This window comes from Mustelus asterias, unplaced genomic scaffold (genome assembly GCF_964213995.1).
Source record: "Mustelus asterias unplaced genomic scaffold, sMusAst1.hap1.1 HAP1_SCAFFOLD_938, whole genome shotgun sequence".
NCBI lineage: Eukaryota > Metazoa > Chordata > Chondrichthyes > Carcharhiniformes > Triakidae > Mustelus > Mustelus asterias.
Window position 1 is genome coordinate 47,509 of NW_027590884.1, and position 24,848 is coordinate 72,356.

Below are 24,848 nucleotides of genomic sequence, written 5' to 3' on the forward strand. Positions count from 1 at the left end.
GACTAAGTTTTGATCACATGACCTAACATTTTCTTAAATGGCTTGGTGCCAAATGTTGTTTTCTCATGCTGCTGTGATGCAGCCTGGGACATTTCCTCATATAAATGGAGCTGTATAAATATAAGCTGTTGTTGAAGTTGACAGGGGGATACTCCAGAGTTAAGGAGGGGAGAGGCGGTGGAGGGACTTATAAACAACGAGGAGAATGTTAAACTGGAGGTGTTGCCAGATTGGGAGGCAGGGTAGGTCAGCGAGCACAGTGGGTGATAGGGGAACAGCACTTGTGCGAGTTCAGGCACGGGCAACAGAACTTTACGAGCTCAGGTTTATTACTAATTCAAAAAGAAATATTGGGTGCTTGTGATATAGGAACAGCCAAAAATTGTGCTAGACTTTAAACTACATATAGACTGGAAAAATCAGATTGGCAGTAACAGGCTGGATGAGTTCTTAGAATGCTTTTGAGGCAATTTCTTCGAACAGCACATTCTGGAACCAACCAGAGAGCTGTTTATATGAGATTGGTATTGTGTAATGTGACAAATTAATTAATGACCTCAGAGTAAAGGCATCCCTAGGTAGCAGCGACCACAATACAGTTGAATTTTACACCCAGTTTTAAAAGGAGAAGGGTGGGTCAAAGATTAGTATTTTAAACTTAAAGGGTTTCATGGGATGTGGGCGTCCATGGCTGGGCCAGCATTTATTGCCCCATTGCTAATTGGGGTGTCATGCTCAGCTGATTCTGAGGTCATTTAAGAATCAACCACATTGCTGTGGATCTGGAGTCACATGTAGGCCGGATATGAAAGGAAGCTAACTAGAAATGTAAACATAGATAGCAAGAGTTTCCACAGGTATATAAACAGGAAAAAAGTAAATGAAGTGAGTGTTCAGCCCTGGGTTCAATTCCAGCCTCGGCTGACTGTGCGGAGTTTGCACGTTCTCCCCGTGTCTGCGTGGGTTTCCTCCGGGTACTCCGGTTTCCTCCCAAACTCCAAAGATGTGTGGGTAAGGTTGATTGGCCATGCTAAATTGCCCTTTAGAGTCAAGGGATTAGCAGGGTAAATATGGGGAGCTTAGGTTACGGGGATAGGGCCTGGGTGAGATCGTCGTTGGTGCAGGTTTGGTGCGCTTAATGGCCTCTTTCTGCACTGTTGGGATTCTATGATTCTAATGGGGGGTTAACAGTAAATAATAAGGAAATGGCAGATGAAGTTAACAGATATTCTGCTTCTGTCTTCACTGTAGAAGATAGAAAAGCCATTCCAGTAATAGCTGTAAATCTGGAGGTGGAGGGGAGAGAGGAACTTGGTGAAATTGCAATCACTCGGGAAGCAGTATTGCACAAACTGATGGGGCTGCGTGTGGGCTGACAAGTATCCAGGTCCTGATGGACTTCATCCTGGGGTCTTAAAAAAGGTGGCTAATGAGACAGTAGGTGTGTTGGTGTTTACTTTCCAAAATTCATTCGATTCTGGAAAGGTTCTGAAAAGTAGCAAGTATAACTCCTCTATTCAAGAAGGGGGCAGAGAGACAGAAAACAGGCAATTCTAGGCCAGTTAGCTTGACATCTGTTGTGGGGAAGGTGTTAGAATTGATCATTGAAGAGGTTATAGCTGGGCACTTAGAAAAACTCAAAGTAATTGGGAAGAGTCAGCATGATTTAAGAAAGGGAAATCATGTTTAACCAATTTATGAGAGTTTCTTGAAGGAGTAACAAGTGCTGTGGATAAAGGAGAGCCTGTAGACATACTGTACTTGGATTTCCAGAAAGCATTTGATAAGGTGACACTCAAAGGTTATTGCAAAAAATAAAAGTTTGTGGTGTAGGGGGTAACATATTAGCCTGGATTGAAGATTGGTTGGCTGGCAGAAAACAGAGTATGCATAAATGGGTCTTTATCTGATGACAGGATGTGATAAGTGGCATCTCCCAGGGGCTGTGCTGGGGCATCAACTATTTGCAATTTATATCAATGACTAAGACGATGGGAATGAAGGCATGGGAGCTAAATTTGCAGATAATTCAAAGATAGGTAGGAAAGCATGTTGTGAAGTGGACATAAGGAGTTTGCAGACAGGTATCGATAGGTGAGTGAGTGGGCAAAAATCTGGCAGATGTTATATAATGTGGGAAAATGTTCATTTTGGCAGTAAGAATAAAAAAGACAGAGTATTACTTAAATGGAGGATGATTGCAGAATTGAGGTGCAGAGGGATCCCATTGTCTGCCCCTCTACCGTGGTTATATTCGTGGCCGGGTGTCCCTGGAGCGGGAGCATGCGGTGTCCGAGGACATAGTTAGAACATAGAAAAGCTACAGCACAAACAAGCCCTTCAGCCCACAAGTTGCGCCAAACATGTCCCTACCTACTAGGCTTACCTATAACCCTCTATCTTACTAACTTCCATGAACTTATCCAAAAGTCTCTTAAAAGACCCTATCAAATCCGCCTCCACCACCACTACCGGCAGCCGATTCCACACACCCACCACCCTCTGAGTGAAAAACTTACCCCTAACATCTCCTCTGTACCTACTCCCCAGCACCCTAAACCTGTGACCTCTTGTGACAACCATTTCAGCCCTGGGTAAAAGCCTCTGAGAATCCACTCCATCAATACCTCTCAACAAGTTGATGCCTTCCGTGCCCTCTGGGCACCGCCGGGACTGGGGTGTATTATTCACCCCCTTAGTCACATTTTGATTTGATGTTCTAGTACATGAGTCACAAAACGTTAGTATGCAGGTACATCAAGTAATTAAGAGGCGAATGGAATGCTACCCTTTATTATGAGAGGAATTGAATATAAAAGTAAGGATGTTATGCTTCATTTATACAGGGTATTGATGAGGCCACATCTCAAATGCTGTGTGCAGGATTAGTCCCCCTTATTTAAGGAAGGATGTAAATGTGTTGGAAGTGGTTTTGAGGAGGTTTCCTAGATTGATACCTGGAATGAGGGGGTTTTTGAGGAAAGGTTGGAAAGGCTGGGATTGTTTCCACTGGAGTTTAGAAGAGTGAGGGGGACTGGATATTGAAGCATGAGATCGTGAACGGTCTCGACAAGGTGATGTGGAAAGATGCTTCCTCTTGTGGGTGAGTCCAGAGCTAGGGCACTGCTTTAAAATTAGTGATGATGTGGAGATGTTGGCGTTGGACTGGGGTGGGCACAGTAAGAAGTTTCACAACACCAGGTTAAACTCCAACAGGTTTATTTGGAATCACGAGCTTTCGGAGCGCTGCTCCTTCATCAGGTGAGTGGAGAGGTGGGTTCACAAATATAGCATATATAGGCAAAGACACAATTGCAAGATAATGGCTTTTTTCCCAGGATCTTTATGTTTTCTTGGATCTTTGCAGAAACTTGATGTTTATGTTGATATGCGCGATCTTCTTGGAGATCCTCTCCACATACCATTATCTTGCAATTGTGTCTTTGCCTATATATGCCGTGTTTGTGAACCTACCTCTCCACTCACCTGATGAAGGAGCAGTGCTCCAAAAGCTCGTGATGCCAAATAAATCTGTTGGACTTTAACCTGGTGTTGTCAAGATTGGGGGTCACCCTTTTAGGATAGAAATAAGGAAAAATCTTTTCTCTCAGAGGGTTGTGCGACTTTGGAACTCTTTGCCTCAGAAGGCAGAGAAAGTGGGGTCACTGAATATTTTTAGGGCACAGATGAAAGATTTTTGTTCGGCAAAGGTTGTCAGTGGTCGAGGAGAACGTGGAACTCAACACAAACAGACCTGCCGTGATCTTATTGAATGGTGGAACAGTCTTGAGAGACCGAGAGGCCTGCTTCTGTTCCTATTTCATATGTTTGTATGTTTACTTGGATAGCTGCAGACGGCCATTTCTATAGCACTTTCAACATAGTAAAACATTGCAATATCCTTCATAGCAATGTTCTGAAACAAGATTTGACAAGCTCCATCTTCCAGTAGTTCTTGTGTTAATGTCTTCCTCAGACTGAGATGTTACACGTCTCCCAGAGTCAATCTGGCAATTCTTCTGAGACTCCCCACAATTTCCTATTTGCCTTGTCAGAAGTGGAAGGACTGTTTTAGGCCATGGCTCAGTGAGTAACTCTCCCTTCTCTTCCCAGTGACCCATACAGATGAGGAACAGTCCTGCTGAACTCCATTTACTGAGAGATGCAGCCTCTCTTGGTCGAATTTCTAAAAGTATCAAAGCTGAGTGAAGGGAAGTTCCACTTTCAAGATTCCGGGAACCAGTGAGTTACAGAAAGGAAAGATCTCTATTCCTATAGCACCTGTCACGACCCACACACACTAAAGCGCTTTACAGGCAATTAACTGGGGCAGCATTTTGGCACAGTGGTTAGTACTGCTGCCTCACAGCGCCAGGGACCCAGGTTCGATTCTGGCCTCGGGTCACTGTTTGTGCGGACTTTGCACATTCTTCCCGTGTCTCCGTGGGTTTCCACCGGGTGCTCCGGTTTCCTCCCACATTCCAAAGATGTGCGGGTTAGGTGGATTGGCCATGCTAAATTGCCACTTAGTGTCAGGGGGATTAGTCGGGTAAATATGTGCGGTTACGGGAATAGGGCCTGAGTGGGATTGTGGTCAGTGAAGACTCGATGGGCTGAATGGCCTCCTTCTGCACTGCAGGGTTTCAATGATTCTAACTACTTTTGACAGTGAAGTCGCTATTGTCATACAGGAAACAGAGCAGCCAATTTAAGCACAGCAAGATCCCACATAACAAACAATAATGCAGATCGTCTTTCCTTAGTGATTTTTGTTAACATAGAACATAGAACATAGAAAGCCACAGCACAAACAGGCCCTTCGGCCCACAGGTTGCGCCGATCACATCCCCACCTCTAGGCCTATCTATAGCCCTCAATCCCATTAAATCCCATGTACTCATCCAGAAGTCTCTTAAAAGACCCCAACGAGTGTGCCTCCACCACCACCGACGTCAGCCGATTCCACTCACCCACCACCCTCTGAGTGAAAAACTTACCCCTGACATCTCCTCTGTACCTACCCCCCAGCACCTTAAACCTGTGTCCTCTCGTAGCAACCATTTCAGCCCTTGGAAATAGCCTCTGGGAGTCTACCCTATCCAGACCTCTCAACATCTTGTAAACCTCTATCAGGTCACCTCTCATCCTTCGTCTCTCCAGGGAGAAGAGACCAAGCTCCCTCAACCTATCCTCATAAGGCATGCCCCCCAAACCAGGCAACATCCTTGTAAATCTCCTCTGCACCCTTTCAATGGCTTCAACATCTTTCCTGTAATGAGGTGACCAGAACTGCGCGCAGTACTCCAAGTGGGGTCTAACCAGGGTCCTATAAAGCTGCAGCATTATCTCCCGACTCCTAAACTCAATCCCTCGATTAATGAAGGCCAGTACGCCGTACGCCTTCTTGACCGCATCCTCCACTTGCGAGGCCGATTTAAGAGTCCTATGGACCCGGACCCCAAGGTCCTTCTGATCCTCTACACTGCTAAGAATGGTACCCTTCATATTATACTGCTGCTTCATCCCATTGGATCTGCCAAAATGGATCACCACACACTTATCCGGGTTGAAGTCCATCTGCCACTTCTCCGCCCAGTCTTGCATTCTATCTATGTCTCGCTGCAACTTCTGACATCCCTCCAAACTATCCACAACACCACCTACCTTGGTGTCATCAGCAAACTTACCAACCCATCCCTCCACTTCCTCATCCAGGTCATTTATGAAAATGACAAACAGCAAGGGTCCCAGAACAGATCCCTGGGGCACTCCACTGGTCACTGACCTCCATGCAGAGAAAGATCCCTCCACAGCCACTCTCTGCCTTCTGCAGGCAAGCCAGTTCTGGATCCACAAGGCAACAGCCCCTTGGATCCCATGCCCTCTCACTTTCTCAAGAAGTCTTGCATGGGGGACCTTATCGAACGCCTTGCTGAAGTCCATATAGACCACATCCAGCCATCAGCGTTGGCCATGGCAACAGGGAGAACATCTCTGCCTTCCTTTGAATAGTGCCAAGGGACTTTTAAATCCACTTGTGAGTGGAGATGGAGCATCAGGTTAATGTCTCATCTGAAAGGTAGTGCCTCCGACAGTGCAGCTCTCCCTCACTACTGCACTGGGGTGTCAGCATTGATTCTGTGTCCACATCTCTGGATTGAACCCATGAGAGGCAAGAATGTTATTGCAACGATTTTAATCAGGAAATTGAGGTGGGCCTGCTTGAATATGAGCTCCCTGATTGAGGGCCAAATTGATGGTCCAATCGGGGAGCCCCATGCTCTGTACTTAAACAAGAGTGTCAGTTCCTCTGGCACTCCGGATGGAGACTGCAGACTGACAGCTATAACTATAGTGTTGTTGGATATTGTAAATAAAGGAATTCTGGCAAATGGACTTCTGCCTCTGAGGACTTATTACAGTTACCCACTGAAGCAGGGCTGATAGGAGAGGGGCAGACAGGAGGTAGCATGTGTAGAGCAGGGCACCTGTTCCTCAAGGGGAGTTCAGAGATGCACATTAAATGTTCCTTGTATAGTTAAAAGAGAGGAGAGAGGTGGTGTCGGAGAAGGGATTGGACCTGTAAGTAGAGTCAGACAAGATCTTCTTGTGCCCTGGCCAGGAATTTGAGAAAGGTGCCAGGATCACCTTCTTAGAAATACGAACAGTGGGTGAGATTTTCTGGTCCTGCCCACCGCGGGAACCGTAGTGGACGAAACAGAAATTCTGGCGGACCACTTACAGGTCCATAGATCTCGAGCGGGAGTTTCCAGTCTTGTGGCGTGTGCGGCCGGAGTATCTGCCCAATGTGTTACTTCGATTCTCACTCGAACCACGAGTTTGTTGGTTCAAGATTCACTCAAGAGACTGCATCACAGTTTGGCCTGACAATGCAGTGCAGTACCGAGGGAGTGCTGCACTGTCGGAACTGCTGCATAAGCCAGGGAATCCACCCTTTACATGTCGATCATTCCCTGGAATGAAGAGCTTGTCGTATGAGGCACGGTTGAGGACTCTGGGACTGTATTCGTTGGAGTTTAGAAGGATGAGGGGGGATCTTATTGAAACTTACAGAATACTGCCAGGCCTGAATAGAGTGGACGTGGAGAGGATGTTTCCACTAGTAGGAAAAACTAGAACCAGAGGGCACAACCTCAGGCTAAAGGGATGATCCTTTAAAACAGAGATGAGGAGGAATTTCTTCAGCCAGAGAGTGGTGAATCTGTGGAACTCTTTGCCGCAGAAGGCTGTGGAGGCCAGGTCATTGAGTGTCTTTAAGACAGAGATAGATAGGTTCTTGATTAATAAGGGGATCAGGGGTTATGGGGAAAAGGCAGAAGAATGGGGATGAGAAAAATATCAGCCATGATTGAATGGCAAAGCAGACTCGATGGGCCGAGTGGCCTAATTCTGCTCCTATGTCTTATGGTCTTATAGATGTTGGAATGGGCTCCTATCTGCCTGTTCAGGTGGTGTTAAATGAGGAGCCGATATTCCCTAACCCAACCACCACCGAAAACAGAGAAAGGGGACTTTCACCTGAAGGCTTGTTGAGAGATGATGCCGTCAGTAAAATGGCTGCGGCTTTTTGCCAGCAAAACAATATTGTCTGCACTGCAAAAAATAATGAATTGTGCACTAGTTCCTTACTGTTGTGATTAAACATTCAAGTCCTCCTATTAAATCAATACATTGTAAGAATACTGGTGTCTCTAGACTGTAAACCCCAGCAGTGTAGTGTATCTGTAACTAAGTTGTTCATTGCTTATCCTGTAAGTTCTGGTCCCTGTTTCACTGTTGCAGTTTTATTCCTCACACTCCACATGCCTTCCTAAGCTGACAGGCGTTTTCCCTGGAGGATGTTCTTCTCTGGTAAAAGCTAATTGCTCTATGTTCCAAGTAGAGGGGTCGAGGCATCTGTCTGTGACTATCACTGAGAGGACTGTCAAATAAGCAAACAACTCTCCTCGAATCAAATTTTCTCCTTCTGCCCCTCTCCAGTCACGTTTCCGAGCTGCCTTTACCACATGTGCTCTGCTGTCTTGTGGCTGGATGTGTGTTCCTGTTCGGCTCACGCAGAATCCATAGAAGCATAGAATCCATACGGAAAGAGGCCATTCGGCCCACTGGGGCTGCACTGACTCTCACCCAGGCCCTTCCCTCCACTCTAACCTCGCACATAGGTAGGGGAATCTAAAACTAGAGGGCATAGGTTTAAGGTGAGAGGGGAGAGATACAAAAGGTCCAGAAGGGCAATATTTTTCACACAGAGGGTGCTGAGTGTCTGGAACAAGCTGCCAGAGGTAGTAGAGGCGGGTACAATTTTGTCTTTTAAAAAGCATTTAGATAGTTACATGGATAAGATGGGTATAGAGGGATATGGGCCAAATGCGGGCAATTGGGACTAGCTTCGGGGTTTAAAAAAAAGGGCGGCATGGACAAGTTGGGCCGAAGGGCCTGTTTCCATGCTGTAAACCTCTATGACTCTACGACATTTACCATGGCTAATCCATCTGACCGACACATCTTTGGACAATAAAGGTAAAGTAAAAGTTTAGATTATTTATTAGTGTCACAAGTAGGCTGACATTAACACTGCAATGAAATTACTGTGAAAATCCCCTCGTCGCCACACTCCGGCGCCTGTTCGGGTACACTGAGGGAGAATTTAGCACGGCCAATGCACCCTAACCAGCACGTCTCTCGGACTGTGGGAGGAAACCGGGGCACCCGGAGGAAACCCACGCAGACATGAGGAGAATGTGCCGACTCCACACAGACAGTGACCCAAGCCAGGAATCGATCTCGGATCCCTGGCGCTGTGAGGCAGCAGTGTTAACTACTGTGTCACCCTGGGGCAATTTAACATGGCCAGTCCTCCTATCTGTTTGAAAGGAGAGGGACGGTAAAGGAGCGACAGCTTCCTAATCACGAGAAACCCGATATTTCTGCCTGTGGTTTTTGGTCAACGATCCTAAATCCTGTTCAGTCTTTCAAAGGCCATGGGCGGGATTTTCCGGTCACACGTGCCCCAAGACCAAAAATTCCCACCCGAGCTCAACGGGATTTTAAATGGTCCGCAAAATTTTCTGTCCTGCCAGCCACAATTCAGGATGGGAAATTTCCGATCCTTGTAACTTTCAGTCCCTCTCTGTCTCCCCCTCCTAAATTCATCATCACTTGCTCACTTACTGGGTGGCACGTGGCACAGTGGTTAGCACTGCTGCCTCACAGCGCCAGGGACCCGGGTTCAATTCCCGCTTGCATCACTGTCTGTGCAGAGTCTGCACGTTCTCCCCGTGTCTGCGTGGGTTTCCTCCGGGTGCTCCGGTTTCCTCCCACAGTCCAAAGATGTGCAGGTTATGTGCATTGGCCATGCTAAATTCTCCCTCAGTGTATCCGAACAGGTGCCGGAGTGTGGCAACTAGGGGATTTTCACGGTTACTTCATTGCAGTGTTAATGTAAGCCTACTTGTGAAACTAATAAATAAACTTTAAACTTTTAAAACTCGAATATCCTTTACTGCCTATCCCGCAGTTTCTGTGTCTCTTTAGTCTCCCTCCTGCTCAGTCCCTCAGTTTGCAATATTTATTATGCTGAACTTTGTTACTCTAATGTCACTTGTTGTTTCCGGATGCTCCTTTGTTTTCTTGAGAGGTTTCCTCTCTCTCACCCTCCTTGTCTGAAACATTGCGAATCACGGCTCTCCCCACATTTCTTCCACAAAGATATCACACTGCGGCAAGGAGATGTGGCGGACCCCAAGAGCTGTCCAAGCTGGGTTGGGGGCTGAATAACGTTGGCATTATTCAGTGTCACGCTCTTAGCTAATTGAGCTAACCTGCTCTCCCCGCCCCTGCTCGCACCCATGCAGAGGTGGGTTAGTTTGAGGGCAGTTGTGAAGTTAGACTCAACACGATGTTCAATGGAGGACATCTACGAGACTCCAGTTCGATTATATGAGAACAGACCAGCAACAAAAGCAGGAAAATGCCCAGGAAAATAAACATCGGACTTTTTTTTATAAAGTAGTCCACAACATTATTCTGAATACATAATTTTTCAAAAGATGATGGAGGAATGAAAAACACTTTGACCTCGACTGAGGAACATTGGAATGTGAGGAGGTCATTCAGCCCCTCGACCCTGTTCTGCCACTCAATCAGATCAGGCTGATCCGTACCTTCACTGCATTTGCTCCATGTCCCATGATGCTCTGACCCTACCCCTCAAAGGGGAGAGCTGACTGGTGGTGATTTTAACCTGAGGATCACCACACCTCAGGCCAGGGGCAATATTGAGAATGCGGGACCTTCATGAATAACCTCAGCCAATATGGGAATTAAACCCGTGATGTTGGCATTGCTCTACACCACAAACCAGCTGTCCATTAACCGTGTTAATTGACCTCCACCACTCTCTCTGCAACAGGTAGATATCACTGTGTGGAAAACAAAACTGAATTTACCCTTTCCTAGTGTTACTCATTCTTTCCCAGAATACTGAAATGGGAAATTCTTAACCCTTACATTCAAATTCTTTGGGGGCGATTTTATCAAAAATATTCTCAGTGCCGAATGAGTGTGAAAATGGGAGAGCATCACCCCAACTCTTTGGGTGAGCTCCCAAATGCTACCTTCTGGCACTCAGAAAAACAAATGAGGCAAAGTGTGATTCTCGCCAGTAGGGGGAGTGGACCGAATTTATTCACGTCGGAAAATCGGCTGCAGACTGCTAGAGAGCGCTATTGCACATGCGCCCTGATCTCCCAGTATACTGTGTATAAGAGTACACAGTGCACTGGGAGATTATAAGTCCCCCCAAGCTACAAATTGCCCTCCAGTCACATCCCTGATCTCCCTCTCCACCTCTCCGGCTGATCGCCGCCTCCTTTCTGGGGCGTGAGGTTGAGTATGCCGGGAGAACAGGGCCGGTAATATCACGAGAGGCGAGAAACAGGGCACAATCCTGGTTTTTCACCTCCTGTGCGATATTTCCGACTCGCCCCCTTTATCAGAGAGTGGTGAGTGTGGAACTCACAACCACAGGAAGTGGTTGAGATGAAGAGGTTTAGTGGATAGAATTGAGCTGGAATCATAAACCTGGCAAAGGGATTTGTTGTCAGGGTTAGGATTCTAGAAATGGGGGGTGGGGGGGGGGGTGGTGGTTGGTGGTGGGAGAGGCTCAGTTGGAGCTGAATGATCTGATTTTGAATTGTACATTTCATGTCAAGAATAATAACTCATTTCTAAAGTCTATGGAGTTAAGAATTTTTTTCAAATGCAGCGCTGGTAAATATTGATTTAGTGATTTATTGACGTCCGTGGTAGGGAAGTTGTTGGAGAGGATTCTTAGAGACAGGATGTATGCGCATTTAGAACGGAACAATCTCATTAGTGACAGACAGCATGGTTTTGTAAGAGGGAGGTCGTGCCTTACAAATTTGGTGGAGTTTTTTGAGGAAGTGACAAAAACGGTTGATGAAGGAAGGGCCGTGGATGTCATCTATATGGATTTCAGTAAGGCATTTGACAAAGTCCCACAAGCAGGTTGGTTAAGAAGGTTAAGGCTCATCGGATACAAGGAGAGGTGGCTAGATGGGTAGAAAACTGGCTTGGCCACAGGAGACAGAGGGTAACAGTCGAAGGGTCTTTTTCCGGCTGGAGGTCTGTGACCAGTGGTGTTCCGCAGGGCTCTGTACTGGGACCTCTGCTATTTGTGATATATATAAATGATTTGGAAGAAGGTGTAACTGGTGTTATCAGCAAGTTTGCGGATGACACGAAGATGGCTGGACTTGTGGATAGCGATGAACATTGTCAGACAATACAGCAGGATATAGATAGGCTGGAAAATTGGGCGGAGAAATGGCAGATGGAATTTAATCCAGATAAATGCGAAGTGATGCATTTTGGAAGAACTAATGTAGGGGGGAGTTATACAATAAATGGCAGAGCCATCAAGAAACACAGAGGTACCTAGGTGTGCAAGTCCACAAATCCTTGAAGGTGGCAGCACAGGTGGAGAAGGTGGTGAAGAAGGCATATGGTATGCTTGCCTTTTATACAGAGTATAAAAGCTGGAGTCTGATGTTGCAGCTGTATAGAACGCTGGTTAGGCCACATTTGGAGTACTGCGTCCAGTTCTGGTCGCCGCACTACCAGAAGGACGTGGAGGCGTTAGAGAGAGTGCAGAGATGTTTACCAGGATGTTGCCTGGTATGGAGGGTCTTAGCTATGGGGAGAGATTGGGGAGACTGGGCTTGTTCTCCCTGGAAAGACGGAGAATGAGGGGAGACCTAATAGAGGTGTACAAAATTATAGATAGGGTATAGATAGGGTTAACAGTGGGAAACTTTTTCCCAGATCGGAGGTGACAATCACGAGGGGTCACGGGCTCAAGCTGAGAGGGGCGAAGTATAACTCAGATATCAGAGGGCGTTTTTTACACAGAGGTGGTGGGGGCCTGGAATGCGCTGCCAAGTAGGGTGGTGGAGGCAGACACGCTGGCATCGTTTAAGACTTAGCTGGATAGTCACATGAGCAGTCTGGGAATGGAGGGATACAAACGAATGGTCTAGTTGGACCAATGAGCGGCACAGGCTTGGAGGGCCGAAGGGCCTGTTTCCTGTGCTGTACTGTTCTTTGTTCTAGTTCACAATCTTAATCGAATGGCCACATCAAACTGGTCAGTGAGGTTTAAATGGAGGGGGTGGTCACCTTATGTCCAGCGGTGACAGTGTGCGTAGTGTGGAGGCTGCAGTGTTGTGAAGAAGCCCCTTCCCCTCTGCAATCCATGCAGCAATGGCAGGAGAGAATACGCTGGCTCCTAGGCCTTTGGCTCCCCTGTCCACGCTCAAATCATAAAAACATAGCAGGAGGAGGCCATTCGGCCCTTCGAGCCTGCTCTACTATTCATTTTGATCATGGCTGATCATTGAATTCAATATCCTGATCCCCCCCCTTCCCCCCCATATCCCTCGATCCCTTTAGCCCCAAGAGCGATATCTAATATAATAACAAAAAGGGTGAGATGAAAGATAGCCACGACTGGCATGTGGATCCCCAACCTGAACATAGAAACATAGAAACATAGAACAGTACAGCACAGAACAGGCCCTTCGGCCCACGATGTTGTGCCGACCTTCATCTGAAACCAAGATCAAGCTATCCCACTCCCTACCATCCTGGTGTGCTCCATGTGCCTATCCAATAACCGCTTAAATGTTCCTAAAGTGTCTGACTCCACTATCACTGCAGGCAGTCCATTCCACACCCCAACCACTCTCTGCGTGAAGAATCTACCTCTGATATCCTTCCTATATCTCCCACCATGAACCCTATAGTTATGCCCCCTTGTAATAGCTCCATCCACCCGAGGAAATAGTCTTTGAACGTTCACTCTATCTATCCCCTTCATCATTTTATAAACCTCTATTAAGTCTCCCCTCAATCTCCTCCGCTCCAGAGAGAACAGCCCCAGCTCCCTCAACCTTTCCTCATAAGACCGACACTCCAAACCAGGCAGCATCCTGGTAAATCTCCTCTGCACTCTTTCCAGCGCTTCCACATCCTTCTTATAGTGAGGTGACCAGAACTGCACGCAATATTCCAAATGCGGTCTCACCAAGGTCCTGTACAGTTGCAGCATAACCCCACGGCTCTTAAACTCCAACCCCCTGTTAATAAAAGCTAACACACTATATGCCTTCTTCACAGCTCTATCCACTTGAGTGGCAACCTTTAGAGATCTGTGGATATGGACCCCAAGATCTCTCTGTTCCTCCACAGTCTTCAGAACCCTACCTTTGACCCTGTAATCCACATTTAAATTAGTCCTACCAAAATGAATCACCTCACATTTATCAGGGTTAAACTCCATTTGCCATTTTTCAGCCCAGCTTTGCATCCTATCTATGTCTCTTTGCAGCCTACAACACCCTTCCACCTCATCCACTACTCCACCAATCTTGGTGTCATCAGCAAATTTACTGATCCACCCTTCAGCCCCCTCCTCTAAGTCATTAATAAAAATCACAAAGAGCAGAGGACCAAGCACCGATCCCTGCGGCACTCCGCTAGCAACCTGCCTCCAGTCCGAAAATTTTCCATCCACCACCACCCTCTGTCTTCGATCAGATAGCCAGTTACCTATCCAATCGGCCAACTTTCCCTCTATCCCACACCTCCTTACTTTCATCATAAGCCGACCATGGGGGACCTTATCAAACGCCTTACTAAAATCCATGTATATGACATCAACCGCCCTACCTTCATCAACACACTTAGTTACCTCCTCAAAAAATTCTATCAAATTTGTGAGGCACGATTTGCCCTTCACAAATCCGTGCTGACTATCCCGGATTAATCCGCATCTTTCTAAATGGTCGTAAATCCCATCCCTAAGGACCTTTTCCATCAATTTACCAACCACCGAAGTCAGACTAACCGGTCTATAATTACCAGGGTCATTTCTATTCCCTTTCTTAAACAGAGGAACAACATTTGCCACTCTCCAGTCCTCTGGCACCATCCCCGTGGACAGCGAGGACCCAAAGATCAAAGCCAAAGGCTCTGCAATCTCATCCCTCGCCTCCCAAAGAATCCTAGGATACATTTCATCAGGCCCAGGGGACTTATCGACCTTCAGTTTATTCAAAACTGCCAAGACATCCTCCCTCCGAACATCTATTTCCTCCAGCCTATTAGCCTGTAACACCTTCTCTTCCTGAAAAACATGGCCCCTCTCCTTGGTGAACACTGAAGAAAAGTATTCATTCATCACCTCGCCTATCTCTACTGATTCCATACACAAGTTCCCACCACTGTCCTTGACCGGCCCTAACCTCACCCTGGTCATTCTTTTATTCCTCACATAAGAGTAAAAAGCCTTGGACAGAAAATTTCAGTACACGCTTAACTGATGGCACATGGAATCCAACAGAAATTGTCAGCATCGGCCCAGAACCAAGATCATATTGAATACAGACACTAAATAGCATGACAGTGTGATGAGACAGATGTCAAATCAGAACAATGGCCCAACCAGAAAGATCGAGCAATCCTATTGCGAACAGAATATGGTCTAAGATGCAGCACAAACAAAGCAATCCTAACCAGCATCCTGAAAACATACAGCAGTCTCCAGAAAAGATCACCATAACTAAAGTAGGACTGATAAGCAAACCATTTTTACGTTCCGGAGACTTGTAAACTTATTGCTAAATTGCATAAGACCATAAGCCATAGGAGCAGAATTAGGCCACTCAGCCCATCGAGTCTGCTCTGCCATTCAATCATGGCTGATATTTTTCTCATCCCCGTTCTCCTGCCTTTTCCCCATAACACCTGATCCTCTTATTAATCAAGAACCTATCTATCTCTGTCTTAAAGACACTCAATGACCCGGCCTCCACACACTTCTGCAGCAAAGAGTTCCACAGCTTCACCACTCTCCGGCTGAAGAAATTCCTGCTCATCTCTGTTTTAAAGGATCACCCCTTTAGCCTGAGGTTGTGCCCTCTGGTTCTAGTTTTTCCTACTAGTGGAAACATCCTCTCCATGTCCACTCTATCCAGGCCTCACAGTATCCTGTAAGTTTAAATAAGATCCCCTCTCATCCTTCTAAACTCCAAAGTGTATAAACCCAGAGTCCTCAACTGTTCCTCATACGACAAGTTCTTCATTCCAGGGATCATTCTTGTGAACCTCCTCTGGACCCTTTCCAAGGCCAGCACATCCTTCCTTAGATATGGGGCCCAAAACTGCTCACAATATTCCAACTGGGGTCTGACCAGAGCTTTATACAGCCTCAGAAGTACATCCCTACTCTTGTATTCTAGCCCTCTCGACATGAATGCTAACATTGCATTTGCCTTCCTAACTGCCGACTGAACCTGCACATTAACCTTAAGAGAATCTTGAACAATGACTCCCAAGTCCCTTTGTGTTTCTGATTTCCTAAGCATTTTTCTATGTAGAAAATAGTCTATGTCTCCATTCCTCTTTCCAAAGTGCATAACTTCACACTTTTCCACATTGTATTCCATCTGCCACTTCTTTACCCACTCTCCTAACCTGTCCAAGTCCTTCTGCAGCCCCCCTGCTTCCTCAATACTACCTGTCCCTCTACATATCTTTGTATCAACTGTGCAACAGTGCCTTCAGTTCCTTTCTCCAAATCGTTAATGTACATTGTGATCCCACCACTGACTCCTGAGGCACACTATTAGTCTCCGGTTGCCATCCTGAAAAAGACCCCTTTATCCCCACTCTCTGCGTTCTGCCAGTCAGCCAATCCTCTATCCATCTTACCCTTAACACCATGGGCTCTTAACTTATTTAACAGTCTTCTATGCGGCGCCTTGTCAAAGGCCTTCTGGAAATCTAAATAAATCACGTCCACTGGTTCTCCTTTATCTAACTTCCTTGTTACCTCCTCAAAGAACTCTAACAGATTTGTCAGACATGACCTCCCCTTGACAAAGCTGTGCTGACTCAATCCTATTTTATCATGCACTTCCAAGTACTCTGCGATCTGACCTTTAATAATGGACTCTAAAATCTTGCCAATGAACGAAGTCAGTCTAACCGGACTATAATTTCCCGTCTGCTGCCTCCCTCCTTTCTTAAACAGCGGCGTTACATTCGCTACTTTCCAGTCCTCTGGTACCCTCCCTGCCTCCTGACAATTCAGACAAAATGTTATTTTCTTTTGTTTTCATGTAAATAGTTTGATTCTTTAAGGATAAAATTGTAGTTTACTAAATGCTTGACAGGGCTGCATAAAAAAACACGATTGGAACTAATTCTGCACAAAGTGTCACAGGGTTGCAGCCAGTGTGCTGGAATCCCAGAGCCAGTCTGGAGTTTCGAGTGACCCTGTACACTGCCCTCCGTCTCTACCAGAGGATGTTCTGCCAGAGCTGGAAAGGGGCACGGTATATTAGTGCCTAACTGCTCACTCTCGTCAGAGACATCTTTCACCGTAAGAACAGAATTCCAAACAGGGATTTTATTTTACAATAAAACAGAAACACACTTCAACCTAAACTCAGACTTCAAGAAGATCTGGAAGCAAAATACTGCCAGAAATCTGAAATAAAAACCAAAACTGCGGGTCTGGCAGCAGGAGAGAGAGAAACAGAGGTAACGTTTCAGAGTCCATATGCAGACTCAAAGATCTACTTGGGGGATGAGAGGGAACTCTGTGTTAGGAGAGTGGGAGCAGGGGAGTAGATGATGGGAGTTAAAATACACTGAAGGAATAAATCTGAGGGGGTTAAAATATAGAATCAGTGGATACAAATGAACTGATGCCAGTCAGAAGAAGTTTCTCACTTTGAACAAAGTCATCAAATATCTCCCTGTGTTGCCCATGGCGCTCCGGGTACCTGAACTATCCAACTCTGTGGTCCTGATTAACCCTGTAATCTCTGGAGTACACCATAGTGTCTGTTTGGATAAAGTGTGCAAAGTAAAGCTGGTTTTATTGACAAGCTTTGATTGAAGGAAATTGGTTCTCCAAGGTGCACCTCAGCACCAATCTCTATTATTTATCCTCCCACCCAGAGTTCTGCTTCGGACAGAGGTTGAGGGGCGACCTGATAGAAGTCTACAAGATTATGAGGGGCATGGACAGAGTGGATAGTCAGAAGCTTTTTCCCAGGGTGGAAGAGTCAATTACTAGGGGGCACAGGTTTAAAGTGTGAGGGGCAAGGTTTAAAGGAGATGTACGAGGCAAGTTTTTTACACAGAGGGTGGGTGCCTGGAACTCGTTGCCAGGGGAGGCAGTGGAAGCGGATACGATAGTGACTTTTAAACGGCGTCTTGACAAATACATGAATAGGATGGGAATAGAGGGATATGGTCCCCGGAAGGGTAGGGGGTTTTAGTTCAGTCGGGCAGCATGGTCGGTGCAGGCTTGGAGGGCCGAAGGGCCTGTTCCTGTGCTGTAATTTTCTTTGTTCTTTGTTTTTGTTTGGATGCCAATAAAATGGCGGCTAGTGAATTTGGTGGTTGCACCCACAAAAGGTGCCTCTGTTGACACCGGTACCTGATCAAATACAACATTTATAATCGTGTGTGTGGCTGAGGGCAGAGGGACAGGTCTGATTGCTGCACTTTCTCACACTGAATCGTATGGCAGACACAGGCCATTCGGCCCAACCACTCCAAGCTGGTGTTTATGCTCCACATGAGCCCCTGCCAATCCTTTCTCACCTAAATCTATTGGCATACTGCTCTATTCTTATCTCTCACATCTGTGTTTTGAGCTTCCTCTGTGCTACTCTCCCTATCCACTCCCTGTGGGAATGAGTTCCACATTTTCTCCGGGAAGGAGCTTCTCCTCAATTGCTGATTGGATTTCCTGCTTTTGTATTTTAATGCCCTCTAGATATGATCCTCATCATCGTGGGTGGGATTTTCCGGCCACGCTTGCCCCAAGGCCAGAAATTCCCGTCCGAGGACAACGGACCTTTGTGTGGTCCGCCCAATTTTCCGTCCCGCCCACTACGATTGCCGGAAAATTCCACTCTCTGAATCCGCTTCACCAAAACCTTTCACAGTTTTATAAACTTGTATTGGGCCACTCCTCAGCTTCCTCTTTTTAAGAGAAAGTAGACCCAGTCTCTCCATCCTTATCTATAGATGTATAAATATATATCTAAAACAGAAATAAAATATCAATGACCCTTTCACATTCATGACCCTTAGTTTTATATTCCTGTGTTTAATACTAACGGAGTCTTATATTTTTAATATACCGGGGTGAGGGATACGGGGGTGAGGGATACGGGGGTGAGGGATACGGGGGTGAGGGATACGGGGGTGATAGATACGGGGGTGAGAGATACGGGGCTGAGGGATACGGGAGTGAGGGCTACGGGAGTGAGGGATACGGGGATAAGGATTCTGGGGTGAGGGATATGGGGGTGAGGGATACGGGGGTGAGGGATATGGGGATGAGGATTCTGGGGTGAGGGATATGGGGATGAGGGATACAGGGGTGACGGATATGGGAGGGTGAGGGATACGGGGGTGAGGGATACGGGGGTGAGGGATATGGGGATGAGGATTCTGGGGTGAGGGATATGGGGATGAGGGATACAGGGGTGACGGATATGGGAGGGTGAGGGATACGGGGGTGAAGGATACGGGGGTGAGGGATACGGGGGTGAGGGATATGAGGGTGAGGGATACTGGGGTGAGGGATACAGAGGTGAGTGATACGGGGATGAGGGAAATGGGGGTGAGTGATACAGGGGTGAGGGATACAGGGGTGAGAAATACGGGGTGAGAGATACAGGGATGAGGGATACGGGGGTGAGGGACACGGGGGTGAGGGATACGGGGTTGAGGGATACGGGGCCAGCGTTATAACTCTCTTCACCACCTGATCACTTACAGTCAGCTTCGATGAGGGCACGAACAGATCTGGCCAGCTCACGGGCATCGGTCGACAGTGAGGCCGGAGTTCTGGGTCCGCTGCGGCCAAGGCGGTCCAGGAGGTTTTGAGACGAAGGTGGTCCTGAAAATCTTCTGAGTCCGATCCCGCTGAACGTGAGGAGGAAACGGAAAAGGGAGCCAGTGTTCATTTCAGTAATCATTGAATCATAGAATAGAATCATAGAATCCCTACAGTGCAGAAGGAGGCCATTGGGCCCATCGAGTCTGCACCGACCACAATCCCATCCAGGCCCTATTCTCGTAACCCCATGCATTCACTCCACTAATCCCCCTAACCTACGTCCCGGGACACTAAGGGGCAATTTAGCATGGCCAATCCCCCTAACCCGCGCATCTTTGGACTGTGGGAGGAAACCGGAGCACCCGGAGGAAACCCACGCAGACATGGGGAGAATGTGCAAACTCCGCACAGACAGTGGCCTGAGGCCGGAATTGAACCCGGATCCCTGGCGCTGTGAGGCAGCAGTGCTAACCACTGTGCCACCGTGCCACTGTGTAACTCACCTCCCGTAGTTTCACGCCCCCCACCCCCCCCCCCCCCCCCCCCCGTCAAAAATAAACCAGGTCGGCGGTTTATGGGACCAAGAAAAAAACGCAGCTGAACATGACAGACTTTTGAACAAAATAAAAAGCAACATATTGGCTCAGGTACTGGAAATCGGAGACACTGGAAATACTCAGTAGGTCAGGCAGCATATACACTGAGGGAGAACTTAGCACGGCCAATCCACCCTAACCAGCACGTCTTTCAGACTGTGGGGAGGAAACCGGAGCACTCGGAGGAAACCCACGCAGACACGGGGAGGATGTGCAAACTCCACACAGACAGTGACCCAAGCCGGGGATCGAACCCGGGACCCTGGCGCTGTGAGGCAGCAGTGTGCCACCGAACATGCGCCGGAGTGTGGCGACTGGGGGATTTTCACAGTAACTTCATTGCAGTGTTAATGTAAGCTTTATTTGCGACTAATAAATAAACTTTAAACTAAAACATGGAGATTAAAACGATTAATATTTGAGGTCACTGCCCTTTCTTCAGAACTGGGAAATTCTAGCTATTTAACAGCTGTAAGCAAGTACAGCGGGGCAGCAGGAGTGATCCTGGGAAAGATGTGATTTTGATTTGATTTGATTTGATTTATTATTGTCACATGTATTAACATACAGTGAAAAGTATTGTTTCTTGTGCGCTATACAAAGCATACCGTTCATAGAGAAGGAAAGGAGAGAGTGCAGAATGTAGTGTTACAGTCATAGCTAGGGTATAGAGAAAGATCAACTTAATGCAAGGTAGGTCCATTCAAAAGTCTGACAGCAGCAGGGAATAACCTGTTCTTGAGTCGGTTGGTACGTGACCTCAGACTTTTGCATCTTTTTCCTGATGGAAGAAGGTGGAAGAGAGAATGTCCGGGGTGTGTGGGGGTCCTTAATTATGCCGGCTGCTTTGCCAAGGCAGCAGGAAGTTTAGACAGAATCAATAGATGGGAGGCTGGTTTGCGTGATGGATTGGGCTACATTCACGGCCTTTTGTAGTTTCTTGCAGTCTTGGGCAGAGCAGGAGCCATACCAAGCTGTGATACAACCAGAAAGAATGCTTTCTATGCTGCATCTGTAAAAGTTGGTGAGAGTCGTAGCTGACATGCCAAACTTTCGTAGTCTTCTGAGAAAGTAGCGGCGTTGGAGGGCTTTCTTAACTATAGTGTCGGCATGGGGGGACCAGGACAGGTTGTTGGTGATCTGGACACCTAAAAACTTGAAGCTCTCGACCCTTTCTACTTTGTCCCCGCTGATGTAGACAGGGGCATGTCCTCCTTTACGCTTCCTGAAGTCGATGACAATCTCCTTTGTTTTGTTGACATTGAGGGAGAGATTATTGTTGCTGCACCAGTTCACCAGATTTTCTATCTCATTCCTGTACTCTGTCTCATCATTGTTTGAGATCTGACCCACTACGGTGGTGTCATCAGCAAACTTGAAAATCGAGTTGATGGGGAATTTGGCCACACAGTCATAGGTGTATAAGGAGTATAGTAGGGGGCTGAGAACACAGCCTTGTGGGGCACTGGTGTTGAGGATGATCGTGGAGGAGGTGTTGTTGCCTATCCTTATTGATTGTGGTCTGTGAGTTAGGAAGTTCAGGATCCCGTTGTAGAGGGAGGAGCTGAGGACCAGGCCACGGAGTTTGGAGATGAGTTTCGTAGGAATAATGGTGTTGAGGCTGAGCTGTAGTCAATAAATAGGAGCCTGATATAGGTGTCCTTGTTATCTAGGTGTTCCAGGGTTGAGTGCAGGATGAGGGAGATGGCGTCTGCTGTGGACCTGTTGCGGCGGTTGGCAAACTGTAGTGGATCCAGGTAGTCTGGGAGGCTGGAATTGATTCGTGCCATGACTAACCTTTCGAAGCACTTCATAATTATGGATGTCAGAGCCACTGGACGATAGTCATTAAGGCACACTGCTTGATTTTTCTTAGATACCTGGATGTTGGTCGTCTTCTTGAAGCAGATAGAGACCTCAGATTGTTTCTAAAGAGAGGTTGAAGATGTCTGTGAATACCCCCGCCAGCTGGTCTGCACAGGATTTGAATGCTCGTCTGGGTACCCCATCCGGGCCCGTCGCTTTCCGTGGCTTGACCTTTGAGAAAGCCTCTCTGACATCAGTGATGGTGACCCCAGATACAGGTTCATCCAAAGTTGATGAACCAGGGTGGAGGGCATGCTCTCGCTGACCTCTTGCTCAAGGTGAGGAGAAATTTCTTCACTCAACAGGTTATGAAACTCGGGAACTCTGTACATCAGAGGCAGTGTCATACTGAGGGAGTGCTGCACTGTCAGAGGTGTCCTGTTTTGGAGGAGAAGACTCTGACTTCCTCTTAAATGGATATCAAAGATCCAAAGGCTACGGTTTTAAAAATAAGCAGGGAAGGTATCCTCAGTGTCCCAGAGCCAATATTTATCCCTCAACAAATATAATTAAAATCAGATTATCTAGCCATTATCACAGTGCTGTTTGTGGGAGCTTGATCTGTCCAAATTGGCTGCCATGTTTCCTACAGTGGCACAGTGGTTAGCACTGCTGCCTCACAGCGCCAGGCACCTGGGCTCGATTCCCGGCTTGGGTCACTGTCTGTGCGGAGTCTGCACGTTCTCCCCGTGTCTGCGTGGGTTTCCTCCGAGTGCTCCGGTTTCCTCCCACAGTCTGAAAGATGTGCTGGTTAGGTGCATTGGCCGTGCTAATTTCTCCCTCAGTGTACCCAAACAGGCACCGGAGTGTGGCGACTCGGGGATTTTCACAGTAACTTCATTGCAGTGTTAATGAAGTTATGACACTAATAAATAAACTAAACAGTAAATGCACTTCTAAAATACTTCATTGACTGTAAAGAACTTTCGGACATCCTGAAGTGAAGAAAGGTGTAGCAAAATGCAACACCTCTTTTTCAAGTATAGAATTCTAGAATAAAGAGCAGAGACAGACTCGAGCAGTGATCTGTCTATCCTCCAGCCAGCCTAAGGAGCCACCTTATACACAAGCAATCATACCTGTGAGACAGCTGGACACACACAGTCAGACCGGCATTCTCAATCGCCAGCTCAAAATAGCTGTTTGTCGAGGAGCTCATTAAACATTCAATATAAAATGTTAATCTGATGGAACTCAATAAGTTCCCACTCCCCTGTGTGAATGAATGATTTATAATCAGAATGATAGGACATCAGCACTTGTCTCTGTGCACGGCAGGTTGGAGTGACCAGCTTCAGTTCACTAATACAGAAACTGCACCCCAAATCCACCAGACAGCCTCAAAGTGGCAGAGTAACAAGGGAGAACGGCAGGGCCCTCCAGTACAAGAAGCAACTCAATAGGGGAGGTTTCTTCTTTAAAGTTACAATAGGGTCATTGGGCGTGATCTTACCGGCTGTTCACGCCACACTCCCACTGCAGCGAGGTCAGAGACGGCAAAATCTCCATTCACTGCAGCAGGACGGGGAAATCCCACTGGCGCGAAGGGCCATAACATTCCGACCATAGAGTCACAGAGTCATTCAGCCCATTGAGTCTGCACTGGCAATAACTATCACTGCAGGCACGCTAATCCCATTGTCCTGCACTTAGAATCCCTACAGTGCAAAAGGAGGCCATTCGGCCCATTGAATCTGCACTGACAGCAATCCCACCAAGGCCATATCCCTATAATCCCATAACCTCAGACATTTACCCGAGCTAGTCCCCTTGACACTAAGGGGCAATTTAACATGTCCAATCCACCCAAGTTGCACATCTTTGGAGTGTGGGAAGAAATTGGAGCACCCGGAGGAAACCCACGCAGACATGGGGACAAGGTGCAGACTCCACACAGACAGTGACCTGAGCTGGGAATTGAACCTGGGTCCCTGGCGCTATGAGGCAGCAGTGCTAACCTCATGTGCCACCATACTGCCCCACTTGTCCCATATCCTTGAATGTTCTGATATTTCAAGTGCTCATCCAAATATTTTTTTTAATGGTTGTAAGGTTTCCAGCCTCCACTACCTTCCCAGGCAGCGCATTCCAGATTCCCACCACCCTCCGAGTGAAAAAATGTTTTCTCAAATCCCCTCTGAATTTCCTGCCCCTTACCCTAACACTGGTTGATCTGATTGTGTTAATGTACAGCATTGTCAATTCAAACAAATCTGGAATCCCAGATGAAAAAAAATAGGTCATTTAGCATGCTGTCATAGTATACAATTCAATTAGAGGATCGACAGCGGTTTAACTTGGAACACTAATTAACAAGATGTTCAAGATTTCCCAGAAGGATACATCAGTTGTTGTGCATTCCCATTCTCCCCAGTTTTCTAACTTTCTTTTCCAGCGTCCATTGCAGGGATGTCAGAGGCATTGGACATCTTGCCCACATAGGGCGGGATTTTCCAGCCGCGCTCCCCCCAAAGCTGGAAAATCCCGCCCAAGGTCAGCAGACCTTTGCATGGTCCATGTCTCACCTGCTACGATTCCCGTGGCGGGTAGAACAGAAAACTTCCGCCCACAGTCATTCTTCGTGTCTCAGTTTAGCAATGAGCGTAAGGACACTATGCAACAAAGGGAGGTCATCAGACAGACATTCCAATGGACAGTTGTTAGATAGTATCCATGAGCAGGAATCCCAGCCTGATCTTCTCCCTATCCCAGGACACAGGCTAAATTAAATCATCTGATTCAGCACAGACCTGTGCTCGAACCTGGTGCCTTTGGTCTGTGCTGCTTTTACCACTCAATCTGTAAGGTACTCAGCTGACACAAGAGGCAGGGAACAGGTTCCTGGATATTACACACTGAAATTGGTGGTTAAGATTTGACTGAGAGGAAATACAACAAGTCAAGGGGTACACATT

At 47.0% G+C, this 24,848-nt stretch overlaps 1 protein-coding gene across 1 annotated transcript in view; it reads right to left on the reverse strand.

The window, feature by feature from the left end:
• The window catches only part of stxbp4 (syntaxin binding protein 4), a gene marked incomplete at its 5' end in the record, with an annotated part of 135,247 nt that overhangs the window by 35,394 nt on the left and 75,005 nt on the right, over nt 1-24,848 (reverse strand). Inside the window, one exon of the mRNA XM_078205711.1 lies at nt 19,409-19,557. Coding sequence (XP_078061837.1) covers nt 19,409-19,557 — 149 coding nt within the window. The remainder of the gene's footprint in view (nt 1-19,408; nt 19,558-24,848) is intronic.